Source organism: Thalassophryne amazonica, chromosome 5 (assembly GCF_902500255.1).
Source record: "Thalassophryne amazonica chromosome 5, fThaAma1.1, whole genome shotgun sequence".
Lineage (NCBI taxonomy): Eukaryota > Metazoa > Chordata > Actinopteri > Batrachoidiformes > Batrachoididae > Thalassophryne > Thalassophryne amazonica.
The window spans coordinates 107,258,053-107,276,074 of NC_047107.1; the positions used below are offsets into that span (position 1 = coordinate 107,258,053).

The 18,022-nt window shown below is 39.6% G+C and overlaps 1 protein-coding gene across 2 annotated transcripts in view; it reads left to right on the plus strand.

Annotated features, from left to right (window-relative positions):
• Window positions 1-531: 531 nt before the first annotated feature.
• The window catches only part of ncaph (non-SMC condensin I complex, subunit H), a 32,723-nt gene continuing 15,232 nt past the window's right edge, over window positions 532-18,022 (plus strand). The window contains exons 1-11 of one of the 2 annotated variants that reach the window (XM_034171055.1): window positions 532-675; window positions 1,881-2,100; window positions 3,292-3,382; window positions 3,836-3,928; window positions 7,064-7,181; window positions 7,399-7,550; window positions 8,778-8,967; window positions 9,694-9,776; window positions 10,218-10,411; window positions 13,550-13,695; window positions 16,256-16,362. In XM_034171055.1, the coding sequence (XP_034026946.1) occupies window positions 1,886-2,100; window positions 3,292-3,382; window positions 3,836-3,928; window positions 7,064-7,181; window positions 7,399-7,550; window positions 8,778-8,967; window positions 9,694-9,776; window positions 10,218-10,411; window positions 13,550-13,695; window positions 16,256-16,362 (1,389 nt within the window). In that variant the 5' untranslated portion in view covers window positions 532-675; window positions 1,881-1,885. The remainder of the gene's footprint in view (window positions 676-1,880; window positions 2,101-3,291; window positions 3,383-3,835; window positions 3,929-7,063; window positions 7,182-7,398; window positions 7,551-8,777; window positions 8,968-9,693; window positions 9,777-10,217; window positions 10,412-13,549; window positions 13,696-16,255; window positions 16,363-18,022) is intronic. The other variant, XM_034171056.1, reaches the window with a different exon arrangement.

The following is an 18,022-nucleotide window of genomic DNA, read 5'->3' on the forward strand; positions in this document are numbered from 1 at the left end:
ATACCTGGAGTTGCATCAGGAAAGGCGTCAGTCACATGACTTTTGATAAATTAGTGTGTGGATATATCAGCTGTGGCAACCTGGTGCAAAATGGGGAGAACCTGGATTCTTTAGGAGAGTCTCCTTCTGAATAGGACTCCAGTCCAACACAGGTTGCTTCCTCACTATTGGAAAGCTGCAGTTGAAGCATTTTTACCAAGGACTCAAATGAGTAACAGTTCAGAATCCATTGTAAGTGTACATATTGATTGTTCAGCTCTAACAACTGGGCTCCCAATAATTAAAAGTTTAATTTCCAGTCATGATGTGATGTACTGTGAACAATACCAGACCCTTGGTATTAAACATAGACTGTCTATAGGTATTAAAATATCTGCACCGTTTCCAGCCACTGATGTAATTAATTTCAGCTGTGGGTTTCCTTCTGTACATGAATGGAAGTTAGGCCCTTGTAACTCCTGTGACGTCCCTGTTTGATGCCCGTGAACCACAGATTGGAGGCTGTGTTATTTGCTGGTGGGCGTGATCACGTCGTGACGTCAAACATCGTTACGTAAACCGTTCGGCGCAAAAATTCGAAAGCTCAACAGGAAGACGTCTGGCTGGTGTTGTTGTACTTAGAAAACAGGACAAACTAAATACGTAAAACTGGGTTTGGCTTGAAGACATTTTGAGGTACGTTTTGTCGAAGGAATAAGTTAATAATAGTTGTCGCCTTGTACTGAAACTACAATGTTATTGAGACTTTCATGTTCTCCGATGCTAGCTGTGGTTAGCATTGATATGCTAAGTGCAGTGCGCAGCTAACAGTGTGTCTTTTTCTTCAAGAGTTTTCGTGTATTAGTCACATTTAACATTTTACCTGCTAATACTGTCACATATTTGCTGAACACGTTTTCTGATTTAATTAAACGGCTATTGTTCTTTATATAAGAAGCTGTAATTTGTTTCGTCCTAAATCCTTTTAGTGAGAATAAACATCATGCATTGTTTACACCCTAATTAAATTGGCTAAGTAGGCCTACAGTAAAATTAATGCCATCTACAAGCATAAGTGTGTGTGTGTGTGTGTGTGTGTATGTATGTATGTGTGTGTGTATATATATATATATATATATATATATATATATATATACACACACACAAGAACACATCCCATCATTTTTATATAGTCCTTCTGTTTGCAGGTGACATAAGTAGCCCGACAAACTAAATATGTGTTATTCTTGATAGAGTGGCTTCGCATTTTGAAATATCCTGAACTCTCGTGTACAGTTTTGTCCAAGATCCACAAGGGACAATGTCCGGTTTTCTGGGAGAAAGTGGAAGTAGACTGACTTATCACTTTACCTACTTTTTAAACCTGTTTTTCTGTGCTGCTTTTGTGTCCATGTGTCCTGAGAGGTGCCTTTTTTTCCCCAAAGCTATAATCTTTATGGTTCATTGTGTGGGAGTCTGTCATATGATCTCTTGATCCCAAGCATTTATCCTTCTCAGATGAGTTGCTGCACAATGGAGCATCACAAAAACTACCTGTATGAATCACTCAAAAAAACTAGCACCTTCTGTGCCCACCATTGCTCTCATGTTTACTGGAAATTGTCACTTGCCAATTTTTGCAGCAAAAATCATTGTGCATTGTGGGAAAATTGTGGTGTAATTATGGAAAAGCAAAGCCACAGATATACAAGTCATCTCTTTTGCAGCCAAGTGTCTTTAGACATGTGGATAATGCACTATTTTTGTGAAACATCTTAAATTAAAACTGAAAGTCTGCAATACAAGCACATCTCAGCTGTTCTAATTCAACTCCACTCTGGTGGTGTACAGAGCCAAACTTAAAAAATTAGACCCTACTATCACATTCACACTGTCTCCAGGTAAGATGAGTGCAGCTTCCACACCAGTCTCCCAGGTACGATCAGCATGGACAACGTCGTCCTTGAAGAACAAAGGCATGTCCCCTGCTGCCTGCAGCACTCCTTTGCTTGCTGCCTTCCCGGGCAATGATGATGAGCAGGAGAGGCGTCAGCGACGTAGATCCAGGGTCATTGACCTCCAAGCTGCTGCTGACTCTTTCAGTGAGTCGGCATCTCACAGGTATGCTGTTATTCAGAATTTCTATAAACAAGATTTGTGTAAATTAATTCATAAATAGTACATTTGAATGTAGTTTTATGAATCAAAACAAACTAATGTCCAAGTCTTTAGGGCCCTGATGATGACTGTCTTGCTGTATGGTTGTGAAACTTGGATGCTAACCAGTGACCCAAGGTGATGACTGTATGTCTTTGGTACTAGGTGTCTCTGAAGCATCCTTGGGTATCACTGGAATTACTTTGTATCAAATGAATGGTTACCAAGTGAGACTAGGATCAGGAGTATCACTTGCATTGTGAGGGAGTGTCAGCTATGATGTTTTGGTGATGTGGCCCATTTCTCTGTGCATGATCCAGTGCCCAGGTTGAGGAATGTTGAGGACCCCAGTAGCTGGAGAAGACCAAGGGGTCAGCCACATTTCACCTGGCTACGGCAGAGAGATGGTTATTTTAGAGATGTAAGAATGGACTTATTGTCTGCCAGGAACCAAGGCAGTTCTGTGGTGTTGTGAACGTGGCAAAGGGCAGCACCAGCTCATGCTCCCAGACTTGACTTGAGTTATGTATTTTCACTGTGAACTGATACAGTTGGCATATTAAAGTTGACATGGCACTTTGGCAGGGCAGCGTTTCCGTTAATTAGAAGATGCAGACAGCATTTTTGTTGACGTTAATCTGAAAACTGCGAAGCTGTGTGTTTTATACATCTTGTTTGTTTAAAGAAAGAACCTTTTTGTGAGTTTACATTATTGTTTCTCTGTGACATCACAAAAGTCATTCATGATTTTCTGGTACAAAACTGGTGCCTCAACAAGAGGAATGTGTCTCTTGTTGACCACTCTGGATAATGTTTCAAACATTGCAGTGCAACCTTGCAGATGGAACACTTATTTTTAAAATGTACATACCTTTCCTATCACTTTGCACTTTTATCTCCTACTGCTAAAGGTGACATAGTTTTACCTCACTGTCATCAAATAGAGTAAAACATCCATGTTTCTGTTTGATAACATGACAAGTTTTGTGTTTTTAGACACATGTAAACATCATGCCAAACACGTTTTACAAATGTGTTCACAACGGGTTGATCTTGGGCATTGAACCTGACATTCTATTGCTGCATGTGTGTTTAAATAAACAAGTTTTTGTATTGTGTATCATTCGATATTAACAACAATCTCTTTGTATGCAGTGCCTCAGGGACGCCTGCTGCTGTGCCCAAGTTGTCAAATGCTCAGATCTCAGAGCATTACTCCACCTGCATCAAACTCTCCACTGAGAACGTAAGTTTGCTGTGTAAGTAGTTTGGGCAGTGCTAATTGTTCTTTATTACTCTATTTGTTGTCTTTGTGATTAATTAATATTTGTGAAGATTAGACATTAGAAAATGGAATATGTTCTTCACAACTTTCCAGAGCTCAAACAAAATAACATGAAAGCCACCCAAATGGCACATACAACACACAAACCTGTTGAGAATTTTCATCCATGGGATTTTAATTTATGGTTCCGTTTTTGCTTGACAAATTACTTTGTAATGAGAATCATTGTTTTCATTGAAATTTGAGCGTGTGTGCATGCACAATTCTGTTTAGTAAAGGTTAGTCTTGAATGACGAATCTGCCAATTACTCTCTGCTGCAAGGGCTTTTTTTTTTTAAATCTAAGATCATCATTAAAGTGCCACTGTACAGCAATGCTCCAAGATAAATGCATTTCATTTTCTTTTAATAACAGAAAATAACCACCAAAAACGCCTTTGGTCTGCATCTGATTGACTATATGGCTGACATTCTGAAACAGAAGGATTCTGAGCTCACAAACTTCAAGGTATGACTATTTTTTTTACTTCTGCTGACGAAGTTGTAGGAGGTTATGCTTTTGCCCCTGTTTGTTTCTATGTTTGTTTGCTTGTGAACAGCTTGTAACCCACAATTTCTTTTTTCAGACATTGTTATGATTTTTTTTTTTAACTGAAGATTCATATCCAGATGAGCAAAAAATGATTCAATTTCAAGACCAAAGTCAGGACAAATCTTGGAAAATTGGAAAAATCCTTATCTTTTACATTCGACGAATATTCAAAATTTTATACCTCTGCCAGATCAAATTTATCTCATATTTGATAGCATTATGTAGGATGGTATCCTTTATTGACTGACAAAGTTTAATCCAGATCTGATCTAGATGACACATTTTCTGGCCATTTAAATTTAACATTGAAAACCCCACTTTATGTATATTTTACATTATATCTTAAACAAACGTGCCCCAGTCACTCTCATATTTGAAAGTGAGGTGCAGACTGGCACTCACTATCTCCTGACAAAGTTTGATCCAGATCTGATCCGCATCGTCTATCTTCCAGTCATCAGTCAGAGACCAAGTGCCAAAAAGCCATGACAAATTCTGCATAGCAAAGATAACCAATGTTCTGTTTAAACTATCTGAAAAAGAATTCAGAAACTAAGAAAGTTGGGGGGGGGGCTGACATCACAAAAAACTTTGATTCAAGTGCATGAAGTAAATACATACTCCTGACATTTAATCGCATCTATTTTAGCTTATGAAAAGCCACTTGTAACAGGACTTTGACCTTGAAAGTTTTTTTTCCATGGTAAAATTTAGTGGAATTTTAAACTAGTGTTGGCTAACTTTTGTGGTCTACGAGCGTGGTGCTCTCGTTCATTCTCTGTTTGAATGTTTGCTGATTCATTCATGTCATATATTTAAACTAGTGTTGGCTAACTTTTGTGGTCTACGAGCGTGGTGCTCTAGTTCATTCTCTGTTTGAATGTTTGCTGATTCATTCATGTCATATATTTAAACTAGTGTTGGCTAACGTTTGTGGTCTACGAGCGTGGTGCTCTAGTTCATTCTCTGTTTGAATGTTTGCCGATTCATTCATGTCATATATTTAATCAACCATTTCTTTGTTCTATGTTAGTCTTGGGAAGCTGATACATGTATAGGGATAATTTATCAAATGAAAAGAAATGTTTATGTATACACTCATTCATTTTTCCGTGGTCTTATAAATGCTGATTATCATGTTAAGACAATAAGTTCTTTTGGTTTCTCCCTTTTTCACTTGGGGTCGCGGTCTGCATGTTGATTTGGCACACATCTTATGCTATGGATTATGACACATATCAGCGTGCTTCAACGTGCTTTTAACTTATACAGCACTTACCCATAACTTATTAGACGTATGCCAGCGTATTTTTAATATGTCTGCATATGCAGGCTAATAATAATTATTATTGTTATTATTATTTGACAACTAAAATGTTTAAATCTGTATTACTCTGGGCCTACGTTTTACTATAGTTCTGGACTATGTTTAATTGATGAGCCATGTACAAATAAGTTAATTTAACTTTTTTGCATAACTAAAGTGGGACATGAACCTGGGCATTACTGGGTCTGTTTGGAGTTCTAGCTTTAGCACTGGGTTAGTTAGGATGAGAGAAGCCAAAAATATGAAAATGACTATGGCCCTTGAGGTTAGTAATCTTATCAAACAAATGTGCAGGCTGTGATATCAGTTTTGATTAAAGGCAAAGAAAAGGTGAAAATGTACAAAAGAAAATGCAAATGCAACGCACATTAAGCAGACACGCAACTAAATCAGGGAGATCAGAGTGAGAAAATAATCATCAAAAAACCCTCCAGAATGCATCACTGGGCATCAAAAAACCCTGATGACAAAGGTCCACTTTCACCAAAAAAACAAACCCTCCCATTTCACATCCTGGCTAAGATGTTAATTGGTATTGAATGAAGTAAAAACTCTAAAACTGTCCCCTTAAATTCTGTTTATCCTGAAGTATTTGAATAATGTGTAGGTTATAATATGCTGCTGCATTAGAAAAGAGCAGCAATGGTTAGTAAGCGAAACAATGTTGTTCAGCAGGAGAACAATTTGCTGTTTTCTTCACATTCTACGTTGTTTTACCTTAAACTCTAGAATGCGATTGCGAAAGGGTTTCTATAAAGAGGTAGACGGTGAACGGCTTATGATTTGGCTGTGAAAAAAATTTTCAGTCAAAAGATTTGATTTAATCCCTACAGTGAAAACAAGGAACTTTTGCCCATGGTGGTCCTGAATGAAAACATTGTGTCCAGTATTGAAATAATATTTTTAAATGCCATACTTTTGTTATATTAAATTGTCATACATACATTGAGCAAATAAAAAAAATAGCCTTGAAGGTCATTAAAAAGTATTTAAAAGAAATGCAACAAAATAGGCCTGACTTTGTAACTTCATATTCTTTTTCAAAAAGATGAAGTCTACATTGTGTGGTGGGAGGGTCGTAAAATAATAACTTTATTTAGTACTTTCAGATGCTCCCGTTCAGACACCACTCCACCTCACCATCCACTCCTGGAGCTCCACTGATGCTCAAGAGACAGCAAGCAAAGATCTAGTACTTTTGACAGCAAGGAGAAAACAGCCAAATGCCGGGCAGATACTCACATGGCTTATTATTTTCATGCTTAAAACCTGGCATGTCTCAATCTGAGCATAAAACTGCAGCATGTACATACTGTCTGTGGGCAGCAGAGCCTGTTTGTGTTTAATAGGCTCCGTTCACATTCATGCACAGCTGATTTCCTCCACTCACACCTTTCAGCAGAACTACGCAGTTATTAGTTTAAAAACAATTAACAGTGACAATCAGTCTGTATTTCACATTGTTACATAAACTTTATAATTAATCCATGGTCCATATGCATGTCTTCCAGTGGGGGGGGTCATCTATGAACTGTCACACCACTAAAACTCACATCTTGTGAAGTAGCCATGGTGATGGCCGACTGTAGCGGTTGAAAACCCTGCTTACCTTTATTGTGCCAGTTTTAGTTAGTTCATTATCCAGCAGTTTATTGAATATTTTTCTCCACATCATACAGCCCTGCAGTTGTAAACTTTCCTTTCTGCCTTGTATGTTTTTGAAGGTAGCAGCTGGCACTTTGGATGCCAGCACAAAGATTTATGCAGTCAGGGTGGATGCTGTTCATGCTGATGCCTACAGGGTGCTCGGTGGTCTGGGAACTGAAACCAAACCTGGAGAAGGTGAAACAAAATGGCATTTTTTTTAATTTGCTGTTTTGTGACTGATTCCTTGATTTTAATGTGCAGTAATGTGCTGAGAAACAGTGGAGTTAGGGAATGCTTTACAAAATGTAAGATTTTTGTCATCCAGATTTCTTTTTGCAGTTTAGAGATGAATCTTATAAAGGACTTATCCAATAAATTATTTTCATTTTATTTTTTGTATGTAAATGTATAGAACATGGGTCAAAAGACCAAAAAGAGGGAGATGAGGTGGGTGCAGGAGGAGAAGCAACTTCTAAGCAACCAAAGAAGAAGAGGCCGCCTAAGAGGACGGTGGAGCAGAATCTGAGCAACATCAACAGCTCTGAGTCTGAAAGAAAGTGTGAGGTACAGTTTGAAATTCACTGCTGATTCTGGGAGCTGACGGCAGTGGTGATGTGCACATTCGGGCTCCTGGGCCATTTCATCAAGCTAGATGATGCAGTCTGAAGATATACATCTTTCGTTCCCAGTTCCGACTGACTGCACGTGAACTCTCGTCTCTTGGCAATTTTTGTCAAAACGTATTGTGATAAAGGTCCACATCAAGGCTTGGTTCACATGCATGTGTACATCATCTACTCTACAAAATGATCTGCAGCTACTGCATGAGCTGGACTGCTACAAGAGGACAAATTAAGCTATTGCTAAAGCGGCAGTAAAGTCATTCTCTGGACAGTGCATTGTAACATTTTTAGTCTTTTTTTTGTGTGTGTGTGTTAATCTGTTTTTGTTCAAAAACCACTTATTAAATTCTGAATTAACTGCTAGCAGCTGCTGGTCTTTATTTTTAAATATTTCTACAATATTCTTATGTTTGTTAAAACAACTGTGATTTATCATATCCAAATTTTTCCAAAAATTACAAAACTTTGATGCTGTTGAGCTACCTGTAAATATTATTATAATACATGCAAATTTTGTCAGGGTTTTTTTTTTTTCCGTTTCACGTTATGAACAAATCTGGGGGTGGGCCAATAAAAATTAGAAACTTTATTTTTGAGTGGCACCCTGCCCTGGATGTAGATTTTCTCTGCATCCATCATCCTATCCAGGAATACAATCTGCCACAATGAGACTTTTTTTTTTTTTTTTTTCCACTATTTGTTGACTGGCCCCATAGTTGATGTCTAACTTGTCAGAGTTTTTTTGCGTTCCTTAAAGTGTTTTCTGGAGCCTTATGTACACAGCAGAGGTCCGTTGTCTAATCTGTCACCTGACAGAGCTCGACACCTGACACAGCATTCTTGCATCTTATATTAATTATACATAATCGCTTTAACTGATGACTGATAAGAGAATATTTGTTGATTGAGATCAGTTTTAGATATGGGTCACTAAACTCATAAATTGGAGATATTCCTGATATCTCTAATTTTGAGTTTGCCGTAATATGAAAAAAAATCTGAACTTGGGCTAATTTGTTGTCATCTTATCAGACCCAAATTTGCCCTTTTCAGTTAATGGAACAACAACATAAACGACATTTTCCTCTAACCCTGCTTCTGTATCTTGTGCAAAGTTATTGACCAGAGATCTTCTCATTGAACCTGATGACCTTTCTGTCCTACACAGGTGGACCCCATGTTTCAGCGGCTGGCCTCGTCCTTTGATGAGAGCAGCACTGCTGGTGTCTTCCTGTCCGTTCTGTTCAGTGAAAACAGTCGATGCGAGTTGCTTTTTCCCTCCTATTTGACCCTGCTGCAGTCCAGACCGTCCTATTCCCCACCACCTCCGCAGAGGGTCCCCACGTCTCCATTCATTGGTAAGAGAAGCTCCCATTTAACAAGTTAACTTGCTGTTTGTCTTTGGTGTTTTGCTTAGTAGGATTGGGCAGTGAGTTACTGCACTTTTGATTAGCATGTGATTATCAGTGAAAATGAATAATAGGGATGTGCTGACTGATGTTTTTTTTTTTATTGATTGATCTCATAAATTAAACCAGTCAACAAATTGATAACACTTTAACATTACATTTAACATTTTATTCACACAGATCATTAACAGTGCATGTCATTCTTGCTCTGTTAATATAATGTGGTGCCAGTGCAGCGATAACAGCCTGAGCAATCGCGGTGCATGCTTTAAAAACATATCCATTTTCCTTTGCTTCCACTCTGTTTCTGATCGATGTCATATGTGATATAACCTTCGTATCAAGCAATCAGATAGTGCTTTCCACATGACAAGAGTTGTCTTTCTTGTCACGTTTGTTTTTCCCCAACTCGTAGAGACTGTACAGGTGCCTAGCCAGAGGGCTGAGATTTTGGACACACACACACTTAGAGTAAAGGTCTGTTTTTGAAGACATTTTTTGCACATGACGCTAAAGAATTTATTTTTAACAACTAAAATGTTGTTCATTCAGTTTTACTACAGCAATTCTGCTCGAATTGGAATTGATGAGCCATATGCGTGTCTGTATTTCTCTGTACCTTTAGTGTTGTGATGTTTCTCAGTAAAAATTGACTTTTTCTTGTGTTTCTGCCAGCTGGTCTGCAGCGTTCTCAGGAAAAATGCTCTATCTGTCCTTCACTGCAGGACTTCTCCTTCACTAGCTGGAACCCTGATCAGGTTAGAAAGTCCACATATCTCTGTGTTGAGAGAGACACACACACACTTTGCTTTGTAGTAGAAAACATCTAGCGTGACCTGCATCTCTCTTCTGTAACACTGTATCTATTTAGGAGTTTCCATTGTACGCTGCACCACACTGAAATATTAATCACTGCTTCTTGTTTTCCATTGTTTTCTTGGACAGAGAGAAAGCCACAGTTCAGGATTGTGACACAGCTTGTATACTGTTGCATCTGATGGAATAAGTTTCTGTTTTGCAAGAACAAAATTAATCTTTTTAGAAATTAGGCTTAATTGCACTGTTGGTGAGACTTATGCATACATATATTTATATTAAATATTTAATATATATTATGCTATATTAAAAAGGAGCTCATACCCAGTGTTTGTATTTGCCAAATATTGGGCTATAACCAGCATGTTGGTATTTTCCTGCAGACCATAAACCAACTGCTGGAGAAGATGAAGCAGGGCAATCATGTGTTTGATGTGAACGCTGAACCTGAAGACGATGACTGCCAAGACTTTGGTCAGGACTTTGATGGGGACTGTGAGGAAGAGCAGGATAACTGTGGGGACAAAGTCATGGAATACAAGGAAGGCTGTGAGGCATCTGACTCAGCCAAAGGAAGGTGATATCGCAGAAAATAAGTTTGAGTTGTTTATGCATGATTATTTTCTTTTACTGTCAGATATCAGAGATGTTCATTTGGGGCAGTGTAGTTGGTGTTGCAATGTTACAAGATGTAGTGTTAAGTGATTATTTTTATTTATTTATTTATTTATTTTTAACGGGAGGGGTAGACTCAGTTTTCTATTTATTCATTGCATTTTGCTGGGTTGATGCCTAGGAATTCTAATATTTAGTCAAATTTGTCTGTCGATGAAGGATCTCAGTCCTCCAGGCAGGAGATAAGTTTATGCTACAACAATTGGACTTCTTGTTTGTTTTCAAAGAGATCTTGGTCTTGAAGACCAGTTCCAAGACCAGTTGGTTTGGAGTAAACCACTAGATGTTTCTGTGTAGGCTCTCAGTTGTCCAGGTGGTTTCCATAGTAGAGAAGCTTGAATCTTCCACTGGACTGGGTTGCTTGACGCAAGGACGTTTCGCTTCAAATCGCAGAAGCTTCCTCAGCTAAAATTCTTGCTCTGGTGGTCTGACTTCTGTCTTGACTCTTGTAGAGAAGACAGACCCTCTTCTGATGGCTCCCTTGACGACTCTGCTGATGACGTGAATGAGACTACTGTGCAGAGTCGTCAAGGGAGCCATCAGAAGAGGGTCCGTCCCATCATTAGGAGGGACAGCTGCCCGGTCATTAGGAGGGTGCTAACTAGAGCACAGTAGGTGCTAATTAGACCTATTGTTTAGTCACTAGCCTATAGCAGTCTGCCTCTCGGTAGGAGGGGTCTGGTTAGGTTAAAACTCCAGCTTTTGTGACTTCTTGATTATTCTTCTCTACAAGAGTCAAGACAGAAGTCAGACCACCAGAGCAAGAATTTTAGCTGAGGAAGCTTCTGCGATTTGAAGCGAAACGTCCTCGCGTCAAGCAACCCAGTCCAGTCGAAGATTCAAGTTTCTCTACTATAAACCACTAGATATTGATCCCAACACTGTCCCCTGGAACCCCAAATTGGCAGTCCATGTCTCTCTCGTCTATACATTCCTGGTCAGGTAATAATTAGAAGGTTGCACTCACATGTTCACTTCTCCCAGTATTTGATCAACTGAACATGTGTTGGTCAGTCTGGTGTAGGGATGGGTATCGAATACTGGGTCCTTGTAAGGATCATTAAGAAATTATTCAATCCACTGAGATCAGTAGCCTTTTTGCTTAATGATTCTCATATCAGTCCTTCAGTTCACATTACACCAGAGTGGCCTATGTTTTTGAGGGTGTTTATCGTGAAAATGATCATTTCTCCATGTTGATTGCAGACACACTGTTTCTGCAGCGGCTCTGCTTGAAGCAACAAAGCAGCGCTGTGACCCACTGCTTTGCTGGTTCTCTGCTTCACTGCTTTTCAGATGCGGCAGGTCCGCAATTTTTTCATTAAGCCCTCTAAAAGCCATTTAAATATCAGTTGTAAGTCGCCTTTGTGCGGATTAAAGTCACTAACTGGGACTCTTGTCTTGTTGCGGGCAAGAAACGAGAATTGTCCTCCGTTTTACGCGATGCTTCTCTAGTATGAGCTGGACCCGCTTCACTGGTGGGTAAACTGAAGTTGTCCATCAGGTAAAAGAAATATTTTTTTTTTTTTTTTTTTGTGGGACTAAGTGCACAGCTCCAAAGGCTGCAGAATCGGTAATGGCATCGATATCGAAAAAATCTTGGCGGTACCCATCCCTAGTCTGATGTGGGTTGAGAGAGAGAGAGAGATGGGAAACCGTCATTTAAAAAGTTGCAATCATACTCTCATGTACCAATGTGATTTATGGGCTTGGAAACATTTGTCCATCACTACAGTTCCTGTCAGTTTTTAGTATTTGAAATAAAAACAAAATGTGCCCCTCTCCTGAAAAAATCCTACATACACAACACATTAAGGGCCACAGTCTGGTAACAGTGTGATTGTGTTGGCCTGGAGCACAAACGGCTACCTAATTTATTCCCACCTGCATTCAGTTTAATGCAACCATTAACTGTCTTTGTTAGCTGCAGCAAGACTGCATTAAAATTTGGTTCATTAAATGGACTGCATTTATATAGCGCTTCAGTTTGCATTAGACGCTCAAAGCGCTTTACATATCAATGCTTCACATTTTTTATTTTACCAGGTAAGCCAATTAAGAACCAATTCTCATTTGCAATGGCGACCTGGCCAAGAGGCAGCGTAAGCAAACAGCACAAAAACATAACACAAACATTCATATAAAAAAAACACAATGCAAAATAAACAGAATCACTAGTTTACATCAAATCAAACGGGTTAAAAACAGGTACACTGATCATGGACCAGAGAATGCAATGAATTTTTAAAGGTACTGATTGAAACAAACGAGCTGAGTTTAAGTGATAACTGTAACTGAATCCAGTCATTTGCGACGGAAAACTGGAACGAGAAGCGACCAAAGGAAGTACGGGCTTTAGGGACAGCTAAATTAATTAAACTGCTAGAGCACAATGTACGGGCAGAATTATGGATCAGAAGAAGAGAACGAAGATATAGTGGAGTTTTACCAATTAAAGTTTTGTGGATGAGAAGGTACCAGTGGACCAGTCTGCGGGAGTGAAGGGAGGGCCAGTTGACTAATGAATACAGGTTACAATGATGAGTGTGAAATGGAGAACCAGTAACAAAACTGATAGCAGAATGGTAAATAACATCTAATTTGTGAAGAAGGAACGAACATTGACCCCGGTGTCAGGCTGGTTCCATGCAAGGTGCCCACTACACACCAGGAGCAACTAGGGGATTAAGGATCTTGTCCAAGGGCCCTTAGTGATTTTCTGGTCAGGCTGGGATTTGAACCGAGGATCCTCTATTCTCAAGCCCAATGTTTAACCACTAGAGCATCACCTCCCCATCGTTAATAGTCTTCCTTCACTTTCTTTCTTGTTTCAGTGATTAATTTCCAGGGCTTCAACCTGTCTTTACATTAGACAGAAGTCTCTGGTGTCTTGCCGCTGTTTCTGTTATTGCATCTCTTCTCTGTTTGTACTGCTTTAATGCTATTGGAAATGTGTTCTACTTAAACTGTTCATTATGATTCTGGTGCCCCCCCCCCCCGGCAAATTTGATAATTTTCTTGTTATGTGTTGTTTCTTTAGAGACGTGATTCCCATTGGAGCGGGAGACATTGCCACAATGTGTCTGCAGCTGTCCTCTCAGCCCAGGGAGTACTCATATTTCAGTCCCAGAACAATGGCCACATGGGCTGGACCTGGCTACTGGCAGTTTAAGCCAAAGCACAAGTGTGAGTAGAAGTAGTTTAGCCTTTAAAATGAGTCAAGAATGCAAATCAGTTGTGCAGCACACATGCCCTCCTGTTCAGGTTTGGAAATGGTCTCGTTCGGACTGCACACACTTCTCCCAGTGGGTCTGCCATTGTTGGAAGTATTTCTGGAAGGCCTCTTTTGAAATGGTGTCCTGCTGTGCCGTCGCATTCTGCATGATGTCTTCTCGTGACTCAAGCCGAGTCCCTTTTAGTGTTGTTTTTGGTCTTTGGGAACAACCAAAAATCAGAGGGAGCCATGTCAGGAGAGTAGGGAGCCTGATGAATCACAGGAGTGTTGTGTTTGGTCAGAAAAGCCTGAATCAGCTGAGCACAATGTGTGGGCGTATTGTCATGATGAAGCTGCCAACAGGTGCGGTCATTTACGGTGCACAGCATCACAAAGACGACATATGACCTTCCATTAATATTTTGGCCTTCTGGTACTCATTATGTATGACCCCATGGGAGTCAAGGAAAATGATCAAAATTGCTGTGCACGTGTTGTGCTTTCTTTGGCCTCAATGATATTGGATACTTCCATTGTGATCAGGGTTCTGGCTAGAACCATTTCAGTGCTGGGTAAATTGTGCGATCACGGCTCATGGCCGGGGGTGCAGTGGCACCCAGCGGGTGTCATGGGGGCAGAGCCCCCTAAAGCTGTAGGGTTTATACCTCTAAATTGTTATTAGCAAGCCCTATTTTAACCAATTTTGATTGGTTTTAGATGCATTGAAAGCAAGAATATTCAACAAAAAATGACATTTGTAAAACCAAAATTCCTTTTATTTTTCTCAGAATTTTTAATCTGTGTGTGCCTTTTGTGAAGCACCTTGTGACTCCCCTTGTCTGTGAAAGGTGCAGTATAAATAAACTTTACTTACTTGCTTACTTTTAAATTTTTTCTGTCAGTTTAAGTTAATAAAATAAATGTTGAAAAGGTTAAAATCACATTATTTGATGGGCATATAGCATTTGCTCAGTGAAGCAGGCAGAGTTTTTCTGTCATGACAGTTCCCCCCCCCCCAACATGTTTTAGTGGGATTGCATTACTTAAAAAAAAAAAAAAAATACAAAAACAATATAACCACTAATTGTCTTGTTTGAGCAAGAGCTGAACCTAGACTGATTTGATTGTCAGTTTCTCACTTTCCTGTTTCACTGAGGCTCCTCTCTTACCACCCCACCCCCCCACTTGCTCTCACTGTTGATGTGGATTTCAGCGTTATGTGGCAGAATGCTGAAAGCAACTGACTGCTGATCTCTCTGCTGTTTGCGGCTTAGATATGAAGAAAATGAGAAATATATTTTTTATTCCTTTAATTATTTGGTTGAAATTGCAAGATAAAACAAAAGTACAACACTATAAGGTTGAAATGTGATCAAATTGGTACATTTTTCACCAACATTTCAGTTCTTTTTTTCTTTTGGAAAAGCCGTGCTGGGCGGGACAGTCGATTTGAACCTGACAGCCAGGAGGAAACTTGCAGTACTGGGCGGTACTGCCCACCATAGCTAGAACCCTGATTGTGATGACTGAAATTTGGTTTCCGGGTCCTACTCATAAACCCATGTCTCATCACCAGTGATGTCGGGGGTCAGGAAGTCGGGGTTGCTGTTTCCAGCACGTCCTGTGAGACGTCCAGATGCCGTGCTTCTCCTCTACCCTTAGCAGCTTTGGCATGAATTTCACTGACATTCAAAATGGAATGCACTGAACCTATGCTTATCTCCACCTTGTCTGCAAGTTCTTGTATGATGACATAAGTCATCCATGATCAAAGTCTGTATTCTGTCAATCACTTGGTCATTTCAGCTTGTGGATGGCCTACTGGAATGTGCTTTCCGGCCCACTGATGTGCACCCATTTTGGAATCAGCATTACATCCATGGCATCATTACCAAAAGCCTGCTGAATCTTGCAAAGTTTCCGCTTGGGTATCACCAAGCTTTTGGCAAAATTTCTTCCAATACCTTTGCTCAAGTTGTTCTGTCATGTTATAGCAAATGAGAATTCGACGGGTGCTTTGTGCATGTGTTTACTCTAAGGCTGACTGCTAGCGATTGATGTGCTCTGCAGGCGGGAAAAAAATTCATGCTTGCGCAAGAAGTTTCTCACCAACTCCTTACCAAACAGCAACTGGCACACTTGATTTGTTTCCATGGGATAAAATAAGGTCTGGTACTTTCTGAATACTTCATAAAAATGCAGTCGTGATACGAGGAGGCTAAATCCATTACGCCATAAACCGGTTAGCAGATTTACATAGTGTTTATGGGGATACTTAATGGCCGTAGATGAAGAATTGGACAAGTTCCTATTGCAGTTTGTCAGTGGACTGAGGAAAGCAGTTGTGTGCTTCCACATACTCTGCATCAGTCCCCAGTGGCTCTCTCTCTGCTCAGTGGTGTGTCAGCGGCTCGCTTGCCAGGTGGAGTCATCTGTGTGGACACAGAGCTGTCTCTGCCTTGCTACTTTTGGCTTCCTTGTTCTGAGTTGCCATAATGTGTCAGATTATTTTTGTCTTTTATCTCCATTTAGTGGATCATTTGCCTGACAAGGAGACACGTAAACGAAAGCCCAAGAAGGCCTTTGAAATAGACTTCAATGAAGATGTAAACTTTGAAAAGCATTTCCGTACCACAAGGGTAAGTACCAACACTTCATTATATGGCTTAAATATATGCAATTACATGCATGTCCATCCAGTCATTTAGTTTTGCAACATTTAGAATTAGCTGGAATTTGCTGTGTTTGTTAATGTTGTTAGTCTTGAGTGAGTTTAAAAAAAGTTTTAGCAGTGTTTCCGTTTCTGTGTACCTTATAGAGCAACTGACAGCTCTGCCCGCTAATGCACTTAACTCATATTGTCCTGAATGTAAACTAAGCTTTTTCGGGTTTTCCTTTTTTCTTTTGGGGTCACCACAGCAGATCTGATTTAGACAATGGATGACATGGAGAATGGGCACGGGTGGCCTTGAACCGGGAACCTTGTGCTTTGGAAGCAAGCGCACAAACCGCTTCACCACCATGCCGCTCTTCATATTCTTCTGAACGTCCTTCACAATAAAAACATTTTACCTGCAGGCCAGTGGCAGCTCAGAACACAGTGATAAGCTTTATTTGGAAATGTTGTGTTTAACGGCAGACAAATAGGAGTAAGCTAGCATTTAAGTTGACAACTGGACTAAGATAAAGTGATTAAAAACACAAAAAATGTCAATTGGGAAATGCTGTAATTCCTTCAGAACAGACAAAGCAGGATGCAGAGGTGATGCTGCACAAGGGTTTTGTATGAACACAAACACTTTATTTATTCTAACCGTGTATTTGAAATCAGCTGTGATGATTGTTCAGAGAAGCAGCCCAGCAGGCGGTGTGCAGAACAGCGCAGCTTCACACAGCTTTTCATTTTGACTTCTAAACTCCATTTCACAAATTAAAGTGACTTCAGAGAATTCACAAGCACAAATATAGATTTTACATTTAGGAATGCTGTCTGATACTGTAATCATGGAGCTAATGGATTAACAAGGTCCAATTAAAAGTAAAGCTAAATGTAGAAATCCCAAAGCACTACAAAACTTATTTCATCGCTACAGTCACACGGGCTGAACATCATATTGGTTGGAATTTAACAGCATGCATTACATAATGATCGCAACACCAAGCAGAAGTACTCAAACCCATCAGCTACGGATTTGTGTTGGTGTATTGATGTTGTTTTGTGGAATTTGTGAATAAAAGCTTTAATGGGCACTTTTTCTGTCAAATAATGAAGAGTGTGTTATCTGATAGAAGACTGTTCTTATGTTAATTTATGTACGCACTTGATTATTCTGTTGCAGCACCAAACCCGTGAAATATTAATTGTGATAGGACCAAACTGGATTGACAGCCAAAAATAAACTGAACTCCTTTTGCGCTGTCATTAATGCCCAGACCTCTGATTATAGCACATTAATAAGTGCGTGAGCAGGAGTCCTACTGTGGGGGGAAAAGTGTCTGTGTTAAATTTGCCATCAATTAATTTGCATTATTCATTCCACTTTACCAGCTTTATCTTTTGCAGTCCAGTACTGATTACCAGATTATAGTTGTTTGATATCATACAATGGAGCCACGGGTGGCTCTTTTGCAACATTTGTCATTTATTTAAAATTTAATAAGCGTTAAAGCCTCGGGGTGGTCATTTTTAGTGTGGTAGCCATAGCAACACATCATTGAGCGCAGCAAGATTTTTTTTTTTTTTTTTTTTTTTTTTTTTTTTTTTATCCTCTGTAAGACACAGGCACCAGCTCCATGTCT